This window comes from Esox lucius, chromosome 16, assembly GCF_011004845.1.
Source record: "Esox lucius isolate fEsoLuc1 chromosome 16, fEsoLuc1.pri, whole genome shotgun sequence".
In the NCBI taxonomy this organism is placed as follows: domain Eukaryota; kingdom Metazoa; phylum Chordata; class Actinopteri; order Esociformes; family Esocidae; genus Esox; species Esox lucius.
Window position 1 is genome coordinate 21,905,489 of NC_047584.1, and position 16,662 is coordinate 21,922,150.

Below are 16,662 nucleotides of genomic sequence, written 5' to 3' on the forward strand. Positions count from 1 at the left end.
TTCACGTTTCAGTAATTTATTTTGATTGTTTGAATTGTCGTCTGAAAGCAATTGACAAAGCAGCCCTTTTACTGTGAAATAAGAAACAATAGCAATACAAAGTAATTTGATGAGTTAACAGGAATCTGTGAATTTACGCCATCTTCTAATTTATGTACAATAGAAAACCCTAGATTTCTGCATAGAAATAACTTTGGTCTCTGTACATTAAGCAAAGATTTCAGGTATGTGGTGTATTATTATTTTTTTTATTATATCACACAAAGGTCATGTTGCTCCTTATTGGGAAAAACCAACACACACACGCACACACACACGACTTTTGTACAACATTGAAAATATTTAAATAAATGCACTGCTCCAGAATGCAATGAACTGCAAAAAGAAAAAAATAATACATTCTACTGCAGGCAATTGCATGGGTACAAACAACAAAAGTGAATAAAATAATTTATCCCCTTAGAAATACAACATCGATAATGAATGTGAAAAAAATTCTAAAGATCTACAACATAGCAAATTCATTAGTATCTTTTAAACTAGTGTGCATACAAGTGAACACAAAATAATTATGGTTAGCTGCTCATTTCTTTATCATAGTGTAGTTATTGCATTCACTGTTTAATTCTTGAGAAACAGCAGTAGCATTAAAACCATAATGCTATGCTACTATTCACACACTAAACAGGACAAGACAAAGAAAATGGTAGGTCAGTGGCACTTTAACAGTAGTGCAATTAGGTCTTTACATACTCCTGTATGTAGGGAGTACTGTTTGATTATAGGTAATGTTAAAGTTCTGCCATCTCGTAATCTTCAGTGATATTTATAAAAAGCCATATCATGCACCATTAAACTTAGAAGAGTCAGGCTAAAGAGCCAAATTAACTGCAGTTACCTGACTTTACAAATCAGGAAATGTGCTGTCCAGTGCTTTTGAGAAATATCCAGAGAAGCTTTAAATGATGGTAATACTAAATAATAAATAAAACAAGAATTATGTACAAAATAACAGTCACTTGAGTGAAATAAGTCAACAATCCAAAATACAGTGGGCTTACATCAGAGACAATGGGACATTAAACATATCACACTATATAGTAACTGCTGCTTTTAATCAAATTACACTGAACATGAGTACTATAAAATTTCATTAATAAATCTTCCCAAATGAAGTTACTAAGAAATAACGCCCTGTAACTATTAAATTCAACAGAGGAACATGATGGCTTTTCACTATTCCCAATTTTGTATGACGGTGAATTTCTAACTCTCTGGCTTGTAATAGGGTATTTAAAGGCATCACACTTCAAAATCACACTTTTTAAAATAATAAATATATATTCAAATAAAATAGTCATGTTACATAGTCAATTCTATCCCTCTGTCATTTCCTGGATAGTTTGCGAAAATTCCCCAGAGCTCACGCAGTTTCTGTTCAAGTTAGACAACAAGCACTGAATAGTCTATATGCATCTATATTTTAACTACTTTTTTATATTTTTTAAATATATTTTTTACAGCTTTTGTAAGCTGGCTGACCAAAACAGAAGGTAGAGCGAGTGTGCTACAACGGTAGAGTTGAATCAAAGCTGCTGCTATAACTCAGCTAACTTCCACAAGGTGGGAGAAAATTAAGTACATCTCCTTTAAAACCTACATAAAGCATTTGTGTTACTATCCTGACTGTCATTTATAATACATTGAAATAATCAAGCGTCATGTTTATTTCAGCCTATATCTTTGCCTCTTCATGCATGCAGCTAGGAAAACAACTGTATAAAATAACAGACAAATAATCACATATTCATCAAAAGTGAAAGACTTTCAGTGTGCCACAAATGAACAAAAAGAATAAGTATCGTCCTAAATTACAATACTGCATTGTTACATTCAGTGGCATTGAATCACTGGACAGCATATCACAAAATGTAAAGGGGTGAGTGAAGGAGTGAATGAAAATAGATCCATGAGGTTTAAGGTTCAACACCTTTGAACAACAATCTTAGAAAATTTAAAATATCCATGCTACTCTCCCCTTTTGACTGGTCTTAGAATAGGGGGTCATTTATAAAGTAGCACCAAGACCCTACTGCAACTCTAAAGTTTTTGCTTTTCTTAACTAGAATCGTGTTCTAATATTTGATAAACAAAATAAAAGTGCAATCAATAGTCACCATTCTAGCTGACCAAATTAATGTTCACCATTTTCTAAAGCCTTTGTTCTAGGGCGTCGTGAGGGGACTGACGGTACTAGGCATTTCAATCAGTCTTCAATCCCAGTTGTAGCACAGTTCCCACCAATTTCCATTGCCTTTCTTAAGCAAATACTTTTCTAGGATGTTAGTATTGTTTTCACTAATTATATGTACTATGTTTTAATGAATATTCATGGTCGTAGAAATGCAGCAACAAATAAGGTATTGTGGTTGATATCCTTCTTTCAGATAATTACATTTACAACATACACATTTTTCAGTATATTTGGAATTAAGAAACAACACATTTGTTCAAAAGTATCACGTTTCCCTGATTTCAACAGGGTTCATGTGACTGATCACTGTACGACATTCCTGACTTTTCCTTTATGTTTTATCCAAGGATACAATTCTTTCCAACTGGACTGTGTAACCCTGGAATATGACGCCTGAGGTTGTGGGATGGCAAAGTATGGTTGACTGTTAAACAGACTTCCAGATTGCACCCTATTCTCTACATATATACAGCAGTACTTTTGGCCTGTGCTAAAAAGTAGAGCACTATTTGGTGAATACGGTGTCATTTAGGATGCAGTCAGGCAGAGAACGTTACAGTCTGTCTGTCAGTTCAAAACACACAGGATACATCCAGCTAGCAGAGGAATGAGGTTGAACAGTAAAAGCCACAGAGTCACCACTAAACTGGAGGAGCAGGAGCATGGGTCTGGAAGAGAGGTCAAACACGTCTTAAGAATGAAAAGGTTTATACAACGTGTATTACCAGGACACAATAAACATGTTGTCCCCCTTGAATAATACAATTCCCTGCTTTGCCAGTTCAGATATAATTGACTAACACATTTCTGTTCATAACGTCAGCCGCTCCCATAGGTTAATCAGTGTCAAAGTTGTTGCTGGCATCAAATTCAAAATGGTCATGTATTTTCCCAGAAACAATAAAATGACTCAGTTTCAACATTTAATATGTTGTCTTTGTACTATTTCCAATTAAATACTAGGATAAATTGTGCACATCAATGCATTCTGTTTTTACTTGCATTTTACACAGCATCCCAAGTCTTTAGGAAACAGGGTTGTAAGACAAATGGCGTTGTGCTACCTTTGTTCAAAGATTCCACACAGGTTGTGTAAAAACATGTAAAGCAACATAGTTGTGTGTTCTTGCTAAATATGGATTTCATTGTTTGTCACAACCATAAATCCAATCACAGCTATTTAAACAGATCTAAATGGCAAGGCACTTCATTCAGACAAGTTGTGTTCACAATAAGATAATACATCTGTGTGGAAATGAAAAAAAAAAAAAACTAGTTAGGAAAGACAGGCATGGGAACTCACCAATAGGAAGTCTCCTGGTAGTATCAAAGGGCGGGAACTCATGAGGTAGTGGGCAGACACTACAGAAGTCTGGGCAGGCAGGACAAACGAGAACGCCATTGTAGACCCAGTCATTAACACGCACACTGACACTCAGCAGCTGACCTGTACGTACACAGTGAAAGGCAGTGCCATGCACCCATACTGACAAACCCTGGTTAGAGCAAGACACCTGGGTGAAAACGACAAAAGGCACAATAGATTGTGTTAGTATGGGTCAGCTCAAATGTACATATCTCACACATCTACTGTATAATATAAAGACTAATATAATATATGACTAATATATTATGACTAACTTAAAAACCCATACATTTCATTTAAATGTGTGAATTTCTAATATAAGCGTGAGACTTTAAAAGGTAGCAAAGATTATCAAGAAGACTCCCATAGAACAAAGCTTGCATTATATGGACAAATTAAGAGACTAATTCTAGATTAACATTAGAATCCATGAAGCAATCTGACCATGATTGTTTATCATGACCGTATACATCCTCAACAAGTTCTAATAGCCGCCAGGCTAATTAAACAAGTTTTTAGCTAGTTGGGTCTACTTTATCTGCACCAGTGCTCCAATATTTCTCAATCATTCCTTGTTCTTCATCATTTTAAATAGGTTTTCAGCACTCAATCAGATTACTACCCGATTTTATTAAACCTTGCCTCCGTGCAACTCCAAACCTACCCAAAACGATTCCAACGAGAGATACTGTGGCAACCCTTCTTTTCATACAGCTCGTCTAACCAAGGAGCCAATAACTCCACTAAAATCGCTAGTTTGCAGATGTCCGGCCAGAGGGATAGAATACAATACTGAGGCTATGGATGCCCCAAGTAAAGAAAATAACTTCCCCTGCTCTACCGCAGTACACATATCTTACAGTATAAATATTTAAGAGAAGCTGCAGTAAACCATTAAAAAGTTCTCCATTTAAACAAGTGTATTACCTTATAGCAGCCACTTCCCCAGTCAGGGTAGGTCATGCGCCTGGTACACTGCTCCATAACAAATGCTGAGTTCTGGTACAAACACACCGAGTCGGGCCCATACTGCTCAGCTCCGTAGTTCCTCCACACATCTGGAAACAGTGGGTCAGGTGGACTATTAAGTGAGTAGGGCTGCAAAATCCCACAAACATGCACTTCAAGTTTTTCATCGTAGTGGAAAGACTCCCAGAATTTGAAGGGAATAAGCCGAGGGGAGGTGGAGTCCTGAAGAATGATGCAAACCTCCTAACGAGTCGACAGCCACAGAGCACATAAAACCCAGGGCCTCCACTCTGAGGCTTAATGATATTACCGGGCTGGTTTTCCGGGACCCTGCAGTAGGAGTTGCGTTGGTGCTCGCCACTCAGATGCCAGCTGAACTCCTGGCTGAAGGGACAGTAGTCAGCGATCTCCACAGCTCCACCGTAAGCAGCCAGGTCCCTCACAGACACACCAGGGATATGGTCAAAGTACTGCAGGAGAGGACGTGAAAAATCGTATCATGGGAACGCAGGTCACACACAGGCAAACAACATTAAAAGCACTTTGAATTACTTCAGTCTGTCGTCATAGCGACTTTAAAGGATGGCCTTGGGAGACCAGTGTCTTACCTGGTAGTCTAGGGGGAGGTCCTGAGGGTATTTCTGCAGGTTGCAGACCGCCACAGCCAGTTGGTCCTGCCTGCAGGTGAGCTGGAGGGGCGTGGTGCGCACTGTGTCACAGTAAGGGGTCAACACTTTACGACTGAAAAACAACAACACGTATACGGTCAGGTTTAGAGAGCCTCAGTTTCTCGTTTACCTTTTTAACTGTGGTTTGACAGTTTCCTTCAGGGGAGTTCCTAATGGCTTGATGTTTGTGGGCGCAGAAATGTTGATGCTAATGGTAACTTTGTTTAGGAGGATGCTGCCTGCATATAGGTCCAGATATTTCAGGGCGTCGTGTTAGGTAACATCTCTGATTATATTCAGAAATTTCAGGGCGTCGTGTTAGGTAACATCTCTGATTAGGTACCTCCTTACCTCTGGCGTTGCTTCTCAATCCAGAATTTACAGCTTTTCATCACAAAGTCACAGCCGAGGCCCTTGCCCCAGTCCAGCCTCTCTGCCATGCTATAGTTGGCTCTGTACCAACTAGATGGGGACAAAGATGACAGCCTCTACATTGTACCTCAACATACAAACTCCACAACTTCAATGCAAAACATGTCAAAGGCAAGCACGCAAATATACAGCACCAGTCAAAAATATGAAGTAACCTAGATGACAGATTAGCACACTCTTTGCATACTCTCAAACATTCATCAACCCTACCCAGTATCTTCCATGATGGCCAAAGTGATCCGAGAAAACACTCGGTTGTGGGTGTGAGATCCAGTCATTGCTTCGTTCTGTTATCAATTCAAACCGAAGAATCCTCTTAGAATCATTAAAACCTTATATGAGTAACAGAAGTGCTGATGAAGGATACATCCACATAAGAATGCCAGAGTTCACAGTAGCTTCATTACATTGACAGAAATGGTATGGTGTCGTGAAGACCCCATCAGCAATTCTAATACGCCAATTTTAGCCACAGAAGACAAATGTAGGCTAGCCATGGTGAGGAATCAGGCCACATAAAAGTAAAACATAAGCACAGTTAAGTACTGCAAAAATGCAGCAGTACCTCTAGCAGCCTCTTCTCCCAGTGGTTGAGCTCAGTGCCTATCCCTCCCTGGTTCTCCAGCTCCATACCTTCCAGGATGGGACAGCCAAAGTGTCTCCTGGCCTCCTCCTACAAACACATTCAGAGATAGAGGATGCAAGCATAATCTACACAACTGTGTCCTGCAACTCTGTGATAGCACTTAGTGTGTTCGACATCAGGAAATACTGGGGAGCTGATCAGATAATGAAAAACAGAATGTAGAGGAAAACAGGCCTCAGGGACCAGCACCACATCCTAACTGGGGATTGATCACATCCAGGATCTTCTTTTACTGAGGGGTCATGCCCGTAAACATATGTCGTTGTCAGTAGATTGTGACAAGGCAACCATATTCAATGAACCCCTAAACACGGGTTGGTACAAGCCATTTGCAGTGCCCTCCTCTTGCCCTCTGGGTAAAAACTGGTCTCGCACTCAGGCAGTTTACTGAGATGCAGTGACATTGTGCCATTCAGCCGCCACTCAATGAACTATACATGTATACAGATGTAATATTATTTGTTATTGAATGGGTTTTGGCTGGATGTTGAAATAATTTTTTAAAAACATGCATATAAGAGAATTAGAATGGGGTAAATGGTTTCACAGAACTGCAAGAAAAACAAACATCAGTTCTAACCCAGTACATATTTTTTACAGTCCGAAACATTGACCACATTATTGGTGCGGACCGTGTAACTTGGCAAAACACAACAGAATGACACAGCACACATAGCATGACACAGCGGAGTGCCATGATCAACACAAATCCATGGTTCAAACAGAGGAGTACAGAAGGAGGACTCTTACCACAACACGGGGTGTCACTACAAGATGCACTTCATGCCGAACCATCACACCACCATGGGTGTCCCACAATCGAGTCACTCTTTGTATCACGGCATCACTCCACTGATACAATCCTAAACTATGATAAAAAGCAAGAGTACACAAACATTAACAAACATGAATGACAACATAATGTACACCAGAGAGAACAACAAGTGTTATCATCTAGGCCTAGACAATACCTGAACAACAATGCGATTTAAAAGACATCCAGACAGCACAGTAATACTGACAACACACAGACCTCTCATTGAACGCTGGGAGTCCACTTGCAAATCGAGGTGTCAATGGCTTGCCATTATCGTCATGATAAAATGCAAACAGCCCCGCGGAAAAACCCTGGGGGCCAGAGACATTAAACATAAAGAAAAATCTCATGACTTAATAAATAATTACATCGGTTTGAAACATGTTTAATTCCATACAGTGTTGATTGAGGAAATGTATCATGACGCGCTTTAACCTGTAAGGAATAAAACCTAGACTGGCAGTACCAGGACATGGACCTACCAGGGCATGTATGATTTCATGTTTAACAGTTGACAGCATGCCCTCGAACTCTTGAGATTGAGTGGATATCATATTCGGGCACAGGTTGGCATACCCAGCAATGGGCCTAAGAGGGGTAAAGAGAGAGAAATGCGCATCATTTTAGGAAACAATGGGTTAGAAAACCGATTCAGGGGCAATGGGTTACCAAGCCAGCTACCAGACCAGATCACTACCTACAGCAGTCTGACCTGAGGAAAACACCAGGGGTATCACGGTACAGGGATTCAGCCTTACCTGTCTAGCTCAGCCTCCAGTTGACAGTATGCGGCGAAGGCCACAATGTTCTCCTGCCCACAGCGTCCTGTTGTCACCCCACTGACATAGAGGACAAAGTCGGCCCCCTCCACCCCCTCCCCGTCCGGGGGTCCCGTCGAGCCGCACGATATCCCGGTCTCCCCGCATACCTTGCATTGCTGGAAATCATACAGATAACGGACGTTTTACGGAGCTCGTCGCGGCAAGGCTGCCTAGTGTTTAAGGCATCTGACTAGTGTCCAAAAGCTGTCATTCTGTCCTGGGCCACCTCTAACGGCTGTCCTGGACCTCAGGCATCTAGCCCCATCTAGAAGGTTTAGTAGTGATTTCATTTTGACATTGGTTACACTTAGTACGATTACATTTTTTCAAAATGAAGAATTACATCACAGGTTAAAAAGGCCAAGCTGAAAAGGTGATTAAAAGCACCTGGACAAGTGGTTTCATTCAATGTCTGCCTTACACAACCCTCGACCCAGAAGGAATAATCTTGTTTGTGGCTGTCAGGTCAGTGATTCTGGAAACTTCATCACAGCGGGAACATAAGAAGACCACACTAAACCTGATCATAATCCTCAATTTGCTGAGCTGGTGTATGCATTAAATAATCCCGTCACCCAGAATGGTACTGTACATGGGTTCCTGGAAGCTAATGTCAGCTCTATGGTTAGAGGGTAGCAGTAGTAGTAAATGTGCTTTTTGTAGATGTGAAAAACTGAGAAAGGAGAGGTACCCCTAATGACAATGTGCATGTGATTTTCAATCAATAATGCTTCCTTAACATTAAAGGGGAAATTTGTAAGATTATTCATCTTACAAACTAGCATAAATACAAGTAGAAATGACCAGCAGTTAATCTGCAGTTAATGTTTTAAGTAAATACTTCAAATAATATTTATCTACAAAATGTATCCGATTGACTGAGATATTCCCCATTTAAACCTTTTGGCCAGTCTATCAGTTCGTATTGACTTCAATACTCTCCTTATACTTGCTTTAGACGCTCACAGTACTATCCTTCACAACACCCTGGTCTAGATGATCCTATTCCGGTCTCATTCCGTAAAGGAAGACATCATGGTATGGTTTTGAAGCAGGATGCTACACTGTGCCCCATCACTCTACATTTCTGTCCAAAAGTTTGGGGACACTTTGAAATGTCCTTGATTTGCATGAAAAAAAACCCACATGAAATTTGATTGAATAGGTAATACAGTAAAATGAATAGGAAATAATAATTGCCCCCTTGCTTTCATCAAAGAATCCTCAATTTTCTGCAATTGCAGCCTTGCAGACCTTATATTCTAGTTGTCAGTTTGCTGAGGTTATCTGAAGAGATTTCACCCCATGCTTCCTGAAGGACCTCTCACAAGTTGGATTGACTTGATGGGAACTTCATACAAACTGCTCCCAGAACAGCTCAATAGGGTGGAGATCCGGTGACTGTGCTGGCCACTCCATTATAGACAGAATACCAGATGACTGCTTCTTCCTTAAATAGTTCTTGTATAGTTTGGAGCTGTGATTTGGGTCATGGTCCTGTTGTAGGAGGAAATGGGCTCCAATCAAGCGGCATCCACAGGGTATGACACAGTGTTGCAAAGAATGCAGTGATACCCTTCCTTCTTCAAGATCCCTTCGACCCTGTACAAATCTCCCACTTCACCACCACCAAAGCACCCCTAGACCATCAGACTCTCTTTCGAAAACAAGGACATTTCTAAGAGACCCTAAACTATTGAACGGTAGTGTATATAATTGAAACGCACAGACTCATTGTCCTCAGTGTTTTGTTCCATTTAACTAATGACCTGAGAGAAGACAAATTCTTGGCAATAAAAAAAGCACTGTATTTCATAATGTACTTCAATGAAATATAAATACTGGTAATTGATTTCTAGGAGGCAGTTCCAATGACTGTAAACCATTAATAGTACACTCCATTAATGCAAACACTCAGAAAATGAATAATAAAAGCCAACAAGTCCTGTGCAGACAGAAAATGTAGTGTAAATACAGAGCTACTCTCCAACCAGTGTGCCTGCCATATACAGGGGTTTTCGTGGCTCAAAATTAGGCAAAGGTGCTACCCCAACTACCACGGTCCACAAGACGCCTCTCTAATATACTTTATATATAGTATCTGGCTACACACTTGAAAACGACAACTATTGTAGAATTAAATCTGCCCTGTTGTCCATGTCCATTTGGGCAGCTAATGCACACTACAATGACCTCCTTAACCAAAATATACAAGCAATATATCTATTCTTTACATACTAATATTACATATCTGTTAGTATGGTATCTTTCTACCGTAATGTGTTTTATTCCTTCTCTGCCAGTCCAGAACTAGTAGACATTTTATGGAATTTAATTGCATCCAGCCTATAGTTTCTATTCGGCTGTTTTACTAAGCCCCAAACACATTGGCTCCACAATGCTTCGAGCACACACAAGCAAATCATTCCCTCTTCATTATGTCTGAGCCACCCAAAAACATTTAGCCATTGAGCGTCAAAACCACTGGCTCTATGTTTATTAGAGGATCTAGGAAATCCAAAAGAAATATGAACTCACTCATCAAGCTTTATAATACATCAGGGTGAATACTATTGTGGTCTATTTTCATTGTTCTATTATGATCTTGTTCATTTGACCTGCATTAAAAAAGCATCAGAGCTGTATATATTACAGCCTTGCCTTGACATTACATCCTTAACCCCTTCCCTCAACTTCTTTCAGCTGTACTCTGCTAGGCTGCTTGCACTGATCCTGCATTTTCAAGTACATATATTTATATTGATGGTGACTTAAATATGTTAATCTTATATTTTTTTTTACACACACACACACACACACACACTCTTCAGGGAGTGTACATAACCCTAATCTAAATCGCCTTTTCACTTGTCATCTTCTGTCTTGCAAACTCTATTGAAAAAAAATCTGTGATCAGCTGAAAAGTGTAAAAAAGGATTGAATGTAGTTTAGGCGTTTTCAGGTTTTATAGAAATTGACATGCTTGGGCGTAAAAGAAAACTAGGATGAACTGGTTCTTCTGATGCATCTCATCACCACGATGTCAGTACCAGTCTGGTTCCATTTGCAAGGTTGCCAGATAATTAACACAGTAAACCACAAAACCTGTGTACTGTTCAAAAAAACAATCAAATGCAATTTTTTCTATACAAACGTACTGGTAAATAAACCCACCCAATACCATTAAAAATAGCTCAATTCTGGGGAACCCTAATCATCTGGAAACGGTGTCAATATGAAAAAAAGTCCTCTCCTACCATCACATTCGCTGCAGTATTTCGCTGGCATTTAACTTATGAGTGTAAAATGATGTTTCACAATGCCAACACAGAGGTAAATTGAACAATACAACATTTTGTGTTATTTTACTTTTCAATGTAACGTTTTTGTTAAACGCGGGCTTCACAATTTGTGTGGTGCAAACTGACCTGCAGATGATGCTGAGGAACAATGACAGGTCCACACTTCGTGATATCTGCACATGCTCCCTGGCAATACCGGTGAGGGTCATCTTTCTTTCTCAGGTACTGATTGGTCGCACATTGTCTGAACAGAAACACGCCATTTTATTATGCAAGAGAAAGATCTCACAAATCACGCCTTGTGTTAATCACTTCAAACAGCTTTGCTCAGTGTGCTTGTTTGATATTCAATATACAGCAAACTTCAGAAGCATTTGGACAGTGACTTTTATTTGCACTGTAGCCTAACACTTTGGTTTTGAAATGATAGAATAACTAGGGGCAAAAATGACTAAAGCACAGAGAATTACCAAAAAACGCTCACCATTATGTTGAAAAAAAAAAAACTCTGGGAAGTAGGTGTATGTCATTAACTTAAACCAGTGTGATTTCCAAGAGGAAACTGAACAGAAAAAGGACTAAACGTACCACGTGTGTTTTTTAATGTTTGGGCATGTATCACAGTCACTTGAACAGGCTCACTTGTCTTTCTTACTGGTAACAGTGGCAGCAAGAATAATTTTGAGGTGTATAGAAACTGTGTCTGCTCCGACACAAACAAATGCTTCTAAACACATTTGACCATGTCAGACACTGCCATAGATACCAATAACTATTTTAAAGGGAAAGAAAAGTTGTTTAGAGGCCAAGTCAATCACCCAGTTTTATATGCTGTGGGCAAGATGGAAGGCAAAAAGGCCCTAAAACAAGTAATAACTAAAGATGGTTGAAGTGTAGGTCTAGCACAGCATCTAAAGGTAAGCACCAGACAGACAGTATCTGGTGATGTCTGTCACAGACTTCAGGCAATCATGGCACCCTAAAAACAAACCAGTACTAAACATGACTTTACTGGACATAATCTTTATCAGTCCAAATATGCTTTGACACCCTAAAACAGGGCAAGAATGTACAAAATGTGTTGATATTTCTAAACGTGAAATATCTAAATGTGAAAATACCCTCAAAATAAAGCCTCTTGACACCATATTGTATCATTTCAAATCCAAAGCGCTGAAAATCACTAAATTGTTGCTTACTTGGTAAAGTAACAAAAAATACAATTTTTACGGTCAATGTCAACACTTTACCTGCTAAGTAATATAGGGCCTGTTTGCTGGCGAACCTGAAATGCCTTCTGTAGATAATCAATTGCTTGTGGAAAAAGCTTATCCTATAGAAATCAAAAAGGTAACCTCTATATTACAATCATCCAGCTAAAAATGATTTACGTTAAAAACAATATAAGCCATCAGCAATAACACTTATAAAAGTAACATGTTGAATGAAAATTGTTATGCAGAAATTACCAAGACATTGTTTTCACAAACATACCTTCACAAGTCTTCTTTTTTCTGAAGTTAACCTTTGGGATTAGGAAATAAAATGAGTATATAATAATAACACTGACATCGGCTTGCGTTATGCCCAAGCACAGTTACTATAAAACAAATTAAAAAAACATGAACTCAACTCTAATCAGCACCTCAGGATAAGTGTGTCTGCTAAACAGCTAAAATATTTTTAAAAATGATCTCTTGAAATAAACGTACTTGTCCACACTTGCATCATAAATGATTGTTATCTTCAATTGTTGATCAGAGCTTCTTTTGGTTAATCTTTCAGACTTTAGGTATACTTTATGGACAACCTACAAAAAGAAACATTTATTGTCAGGTAGAAATGAGTATGATAAATATATGATCCTTTTTTATAAACCGCACTCCAAGTACATTAGAAGTGTAATTGCATTTGGGACGGCTTGCTTTCAGGGAGATGTCAGATAATGACATTAACATTTTGGGAAAAGCATTATTTAGTAGTTACATCACAAGTGTTTGGGAAAGGTACACAACACCAATGCAACGGGATTGTGAAACCAACAGGTCCATTTTCAACAGGGCACCCATAGAATAATAATAATAATAATCAAGGCACTGGTACTGATAATAACTGGAAGGCATTCCAGATATATTTACTAGTCGGGATGGGAAGTTGATAGCAAACCCAGAGTGTTAATTAGGAAAAGCAAGTGAAGAGGGAGCAATGTAATTGTACTTATCACCCGGAGTATAGCGGCCAGTTAACAAGACCAAGAAATGCAATTTACAGTTACAGCACAGTGCACCACGACGAACAACTTCCTCTGTGACAGACCACCCCAAAACACACCTAGTGACATTAGGTTCTCCAGCAAATCAGTACTGGATTGGTAGTGTTTCCTAGTTTTCCTTTCAAAATAAAAGTCTATAATTTAAAGTATTCATCTCCTAACCTGATGGGTTTTCTGTTCTACTGCATCATCAATTGCAACCACCTGAGGGCTGTACTACAAAGGGAGTTCAACCAACTCAGATTTAACTCAGGTTTATCAAGGTATGTCAGGGCTGACCAACTCTAAATGCCTAAATTTGTGCTAAACGGTACTATGACAGTGATTAAGATTGTGCACATTCGCCTAAAAGGGGCGCGTTCGGAAATGCAGGTTGAGTTTATAATTCAATTAAGGCCTGCATCTCTGAAATTGATCCATTACTCACTGTTAATGATTGAAGATCTACTCCAGAGTGCACCTAGGTAGTAGGGCTACCTGTATGAATTTAATGATCAAATACCTGAACAATAATGCTGTGAAATGACTTCCTATTCACATAACTCCCCTCATGTTCTCCCAGGGGCGCTCAAATGGGGATATGCATACAGTCAATCACTATGTGTTCTGTATATAGCCAGTGCATACTAAAAAAATATTTTATCCAAATTACTTGCGATCACATAAAAAGCATATTTGATCTTTAGAATGCTTAAATGGCCAAAGAACACAACCAATGCATCAAGCAGCTTAGTGAGAGCAAGTCCCAATCTGTGAACTGTACGGCAAACAGTACTCTGGTTCAGATGCTCAGCATCTCCGATTGGAATACATGAAATGTCCACTGGCAAAATGTCGCAAAGCATGGCACACTTGTCTGTTCAACAGTGAGGGCATTACTCTGGCGAGTGGCATTGTCTGGCCGTAGAAGCCGGAAAAGATACTGAATTCCCTCAGATGAGAATCAATATCTTTATTAGAGAACATCATTGGGGTAAACTAGAGGCGTTACACAGTCTCTAAACACCCTCACCCTGCAGAGTGAGGCTCTCACAATCCGTGCGCCAATGTCATTTGGGTCTTCCAAATGTGTCGGCATTTTTTTGGGCGGATAGGCGGTGCTTATTTTGGGTAACATCAAGTTAACCAGGAAAATAACCTGCTCGGAGCAGTTTAGAGATGCAGCGTAAATTGGCACGACAGCCTACCTCGGGTAAAATCTATTTACCTTTCATAGTACGTGTTAATCGGGAAGTTATACTGGATGTCACCAAGCTACTCCTGAAGTTACCTTGATAAGCCAGTTACCTTTCTTCATAGTACACCCCACTGGTGTTCCAAGTCTAAATAAAGCATTGTTGGGGCTGCAATGAAAAAACTGGCTTTTAGGGCCAAAGTCCCTGATTTAAAGCAATGAAAATGGATAAAGAAAACATTTGTAAAATTACATATTTAAAATAGATAATGCTAACCAATATTGGAATATTGTTAAAAACCTAAATTATTTTTGAAATAAATAAAATGAATACGGCATTATTGAACTGGCAGTATACTAATGCGCAGTGAGAACTGAACATACAGTACATATTGGACTGTATAGCCAAAGATTGTGCCGCTTACTCAGTGACAAAACAGAATTTAAATGAGGGGTCAGTTTATGGAGTAGGTTTCCGCGGACAATGCAGCTTTTGTGGCAAGAGTCACAGTTTCAATTCACAAATTTGGACGATGCTAATAATGCTAATTCCAGGCTGGGTCATTGCGAACTATTGGTTTGTCAGAAGAAAATAATCAATGGACCTTCAAAAACAACTTTGGTTAAGTGGAATTTCTCCCAAATATCGATCTAGGTCGACCCACCCCTTTAAAGTATGGACTTTTGTTTTGAAGGTAAAACCAGGAGACGATATTTAAAAAATCCACTATTGTGGCTCACCGCTACTGTGGCTTGGTTCTTATACGTCACGCAAAGTACCTCACATTGATAATTTTAACAAAATAATTGGCAAACTGATGCAAGCGATAAACAACACTTACCTCAGATTGAGATGGAACTTGATGTTTACACGTATGACAATGCACAAACATGAATACAAGCGAAAAAGTGCTAATACGGCTCAGTGACCCAAACAGCTTCCAAAAGCGTCTCAGCTCCTTCGCCATCATATATCCGGCGACAGCTGATCAGCGCGTGATGTGGACTCAAGTCGTAATTCAACTACTGTTTCATTCATCGCTAACTACATAATCACAGCACGCAGAGAGAGGTATGCCTCTTCAGCACACTGTCATTGATAGGTATCTATCTTACTGTTGCACATTAGGGCAGCAAAACCCACCCAATAAAATTTGCCTGTGTATTGTTAGCTTTCAATTTAGCCATGAATACTCCAGCTTCAGCCTTTCGTTTAGCTGCTTACAGAGTCACTTCCGGTTCGTCCGATTATTTTTCATGAAAAAATGCTACGTTTAAAACAACTCGGAACTGGGACTTGTGAACTATCGGCCCTATGACGCAAATGCTTTCATGAAAGTCTTGGAACTCGAGGACTCCGACTACGTACAAAACACCTGTTTGTTAGTATGAGCTAATTGTTGGTCTCAGCTATGAGCAAAGCATTATGTAGAGCAGGTGTGTCCATGTTACTCGATGGAGGGCCTAGTGTCAGGTTAGGCAACCTAGTTGGTTTTATATTACGACCTATAATCAACCAAATGAGGGTAATTTCTTACTAACCAGTTACATTAATTAATCAACGTTTAAAAATGTCATAGCATGCTAAGAAGGCTGCCAGATTATATTAAATGTGGAAAAAGAACCACCCACCCTTTCCATCTTTCTCTTTCTGACAAAGGTTGTCCATGCCCTGTACCAAAATCAAACATGAATATGGTTGGTCCATGATTTTCAATATGACTGACATGTTAGTGCCCACGAGTAGGCTAACATTTAATTTAAAACAACATCCCACCATTGTGGAGTTTTTATTTCTTTAATAGCTCAGTGTATAAGAGCCAACAAACTGCTCTGAAAAGGACTGTCAAGTGTGTGTGTAAATATGTTACCAAAATATTGATTAAATTGTATGGGTATTCACTTATGAACATTGAATATATTGATGGCCTACAGTATATT

At 39.3% G+C, this 16,662-nt stretch overlaps 1 protein-coding gene across 1 annotated transcript; it reads right to left on the reverse strand.

Annotated features, from left to right (window-relative positions):
• On the reverse strand, positions 1 to 15,954 carry lmln (leishmanolysin-like (metallopeptidase M8 family)). The gene is made up of 17 exons (XM_010904941.4): positions 15,564 to 15,954; positions 12,988 to 13,085; positions 12,770 to 12,800; positions 12,526 to 12,608; positions 11,402 to 11,519; positions 7,911 to 8,089; positions 7,635 to 7,740; positions 7,369 to 7,463; positions 7,086 to 7,203; positions 6,255 to 6,362; positions 5,900 to 5,976; positions 5,609 to 5,719; positions 5,198 to 5,330; positions 4,900 to 5,059; positions 4,548 to 4,678; positions 3,558 to 3,768; positions 1 to 2,922 (listed from the first exon to the last, which is right to left on the reverse strand). Exons 1-17 carry the CDS (start codon positions 15,690 to 15,692, stop codon positions 2,822 to 2,824), a joined length of 1,989 nt encoding a protein of 662 aa, XP_010903243.2. The 5' UTR covers positions 15,693 to 15,954; the 3' UTR covers positions 1 to 2,821.
• Positions 15,955 to 16,662: the final 708 nt, after the last annotated feature.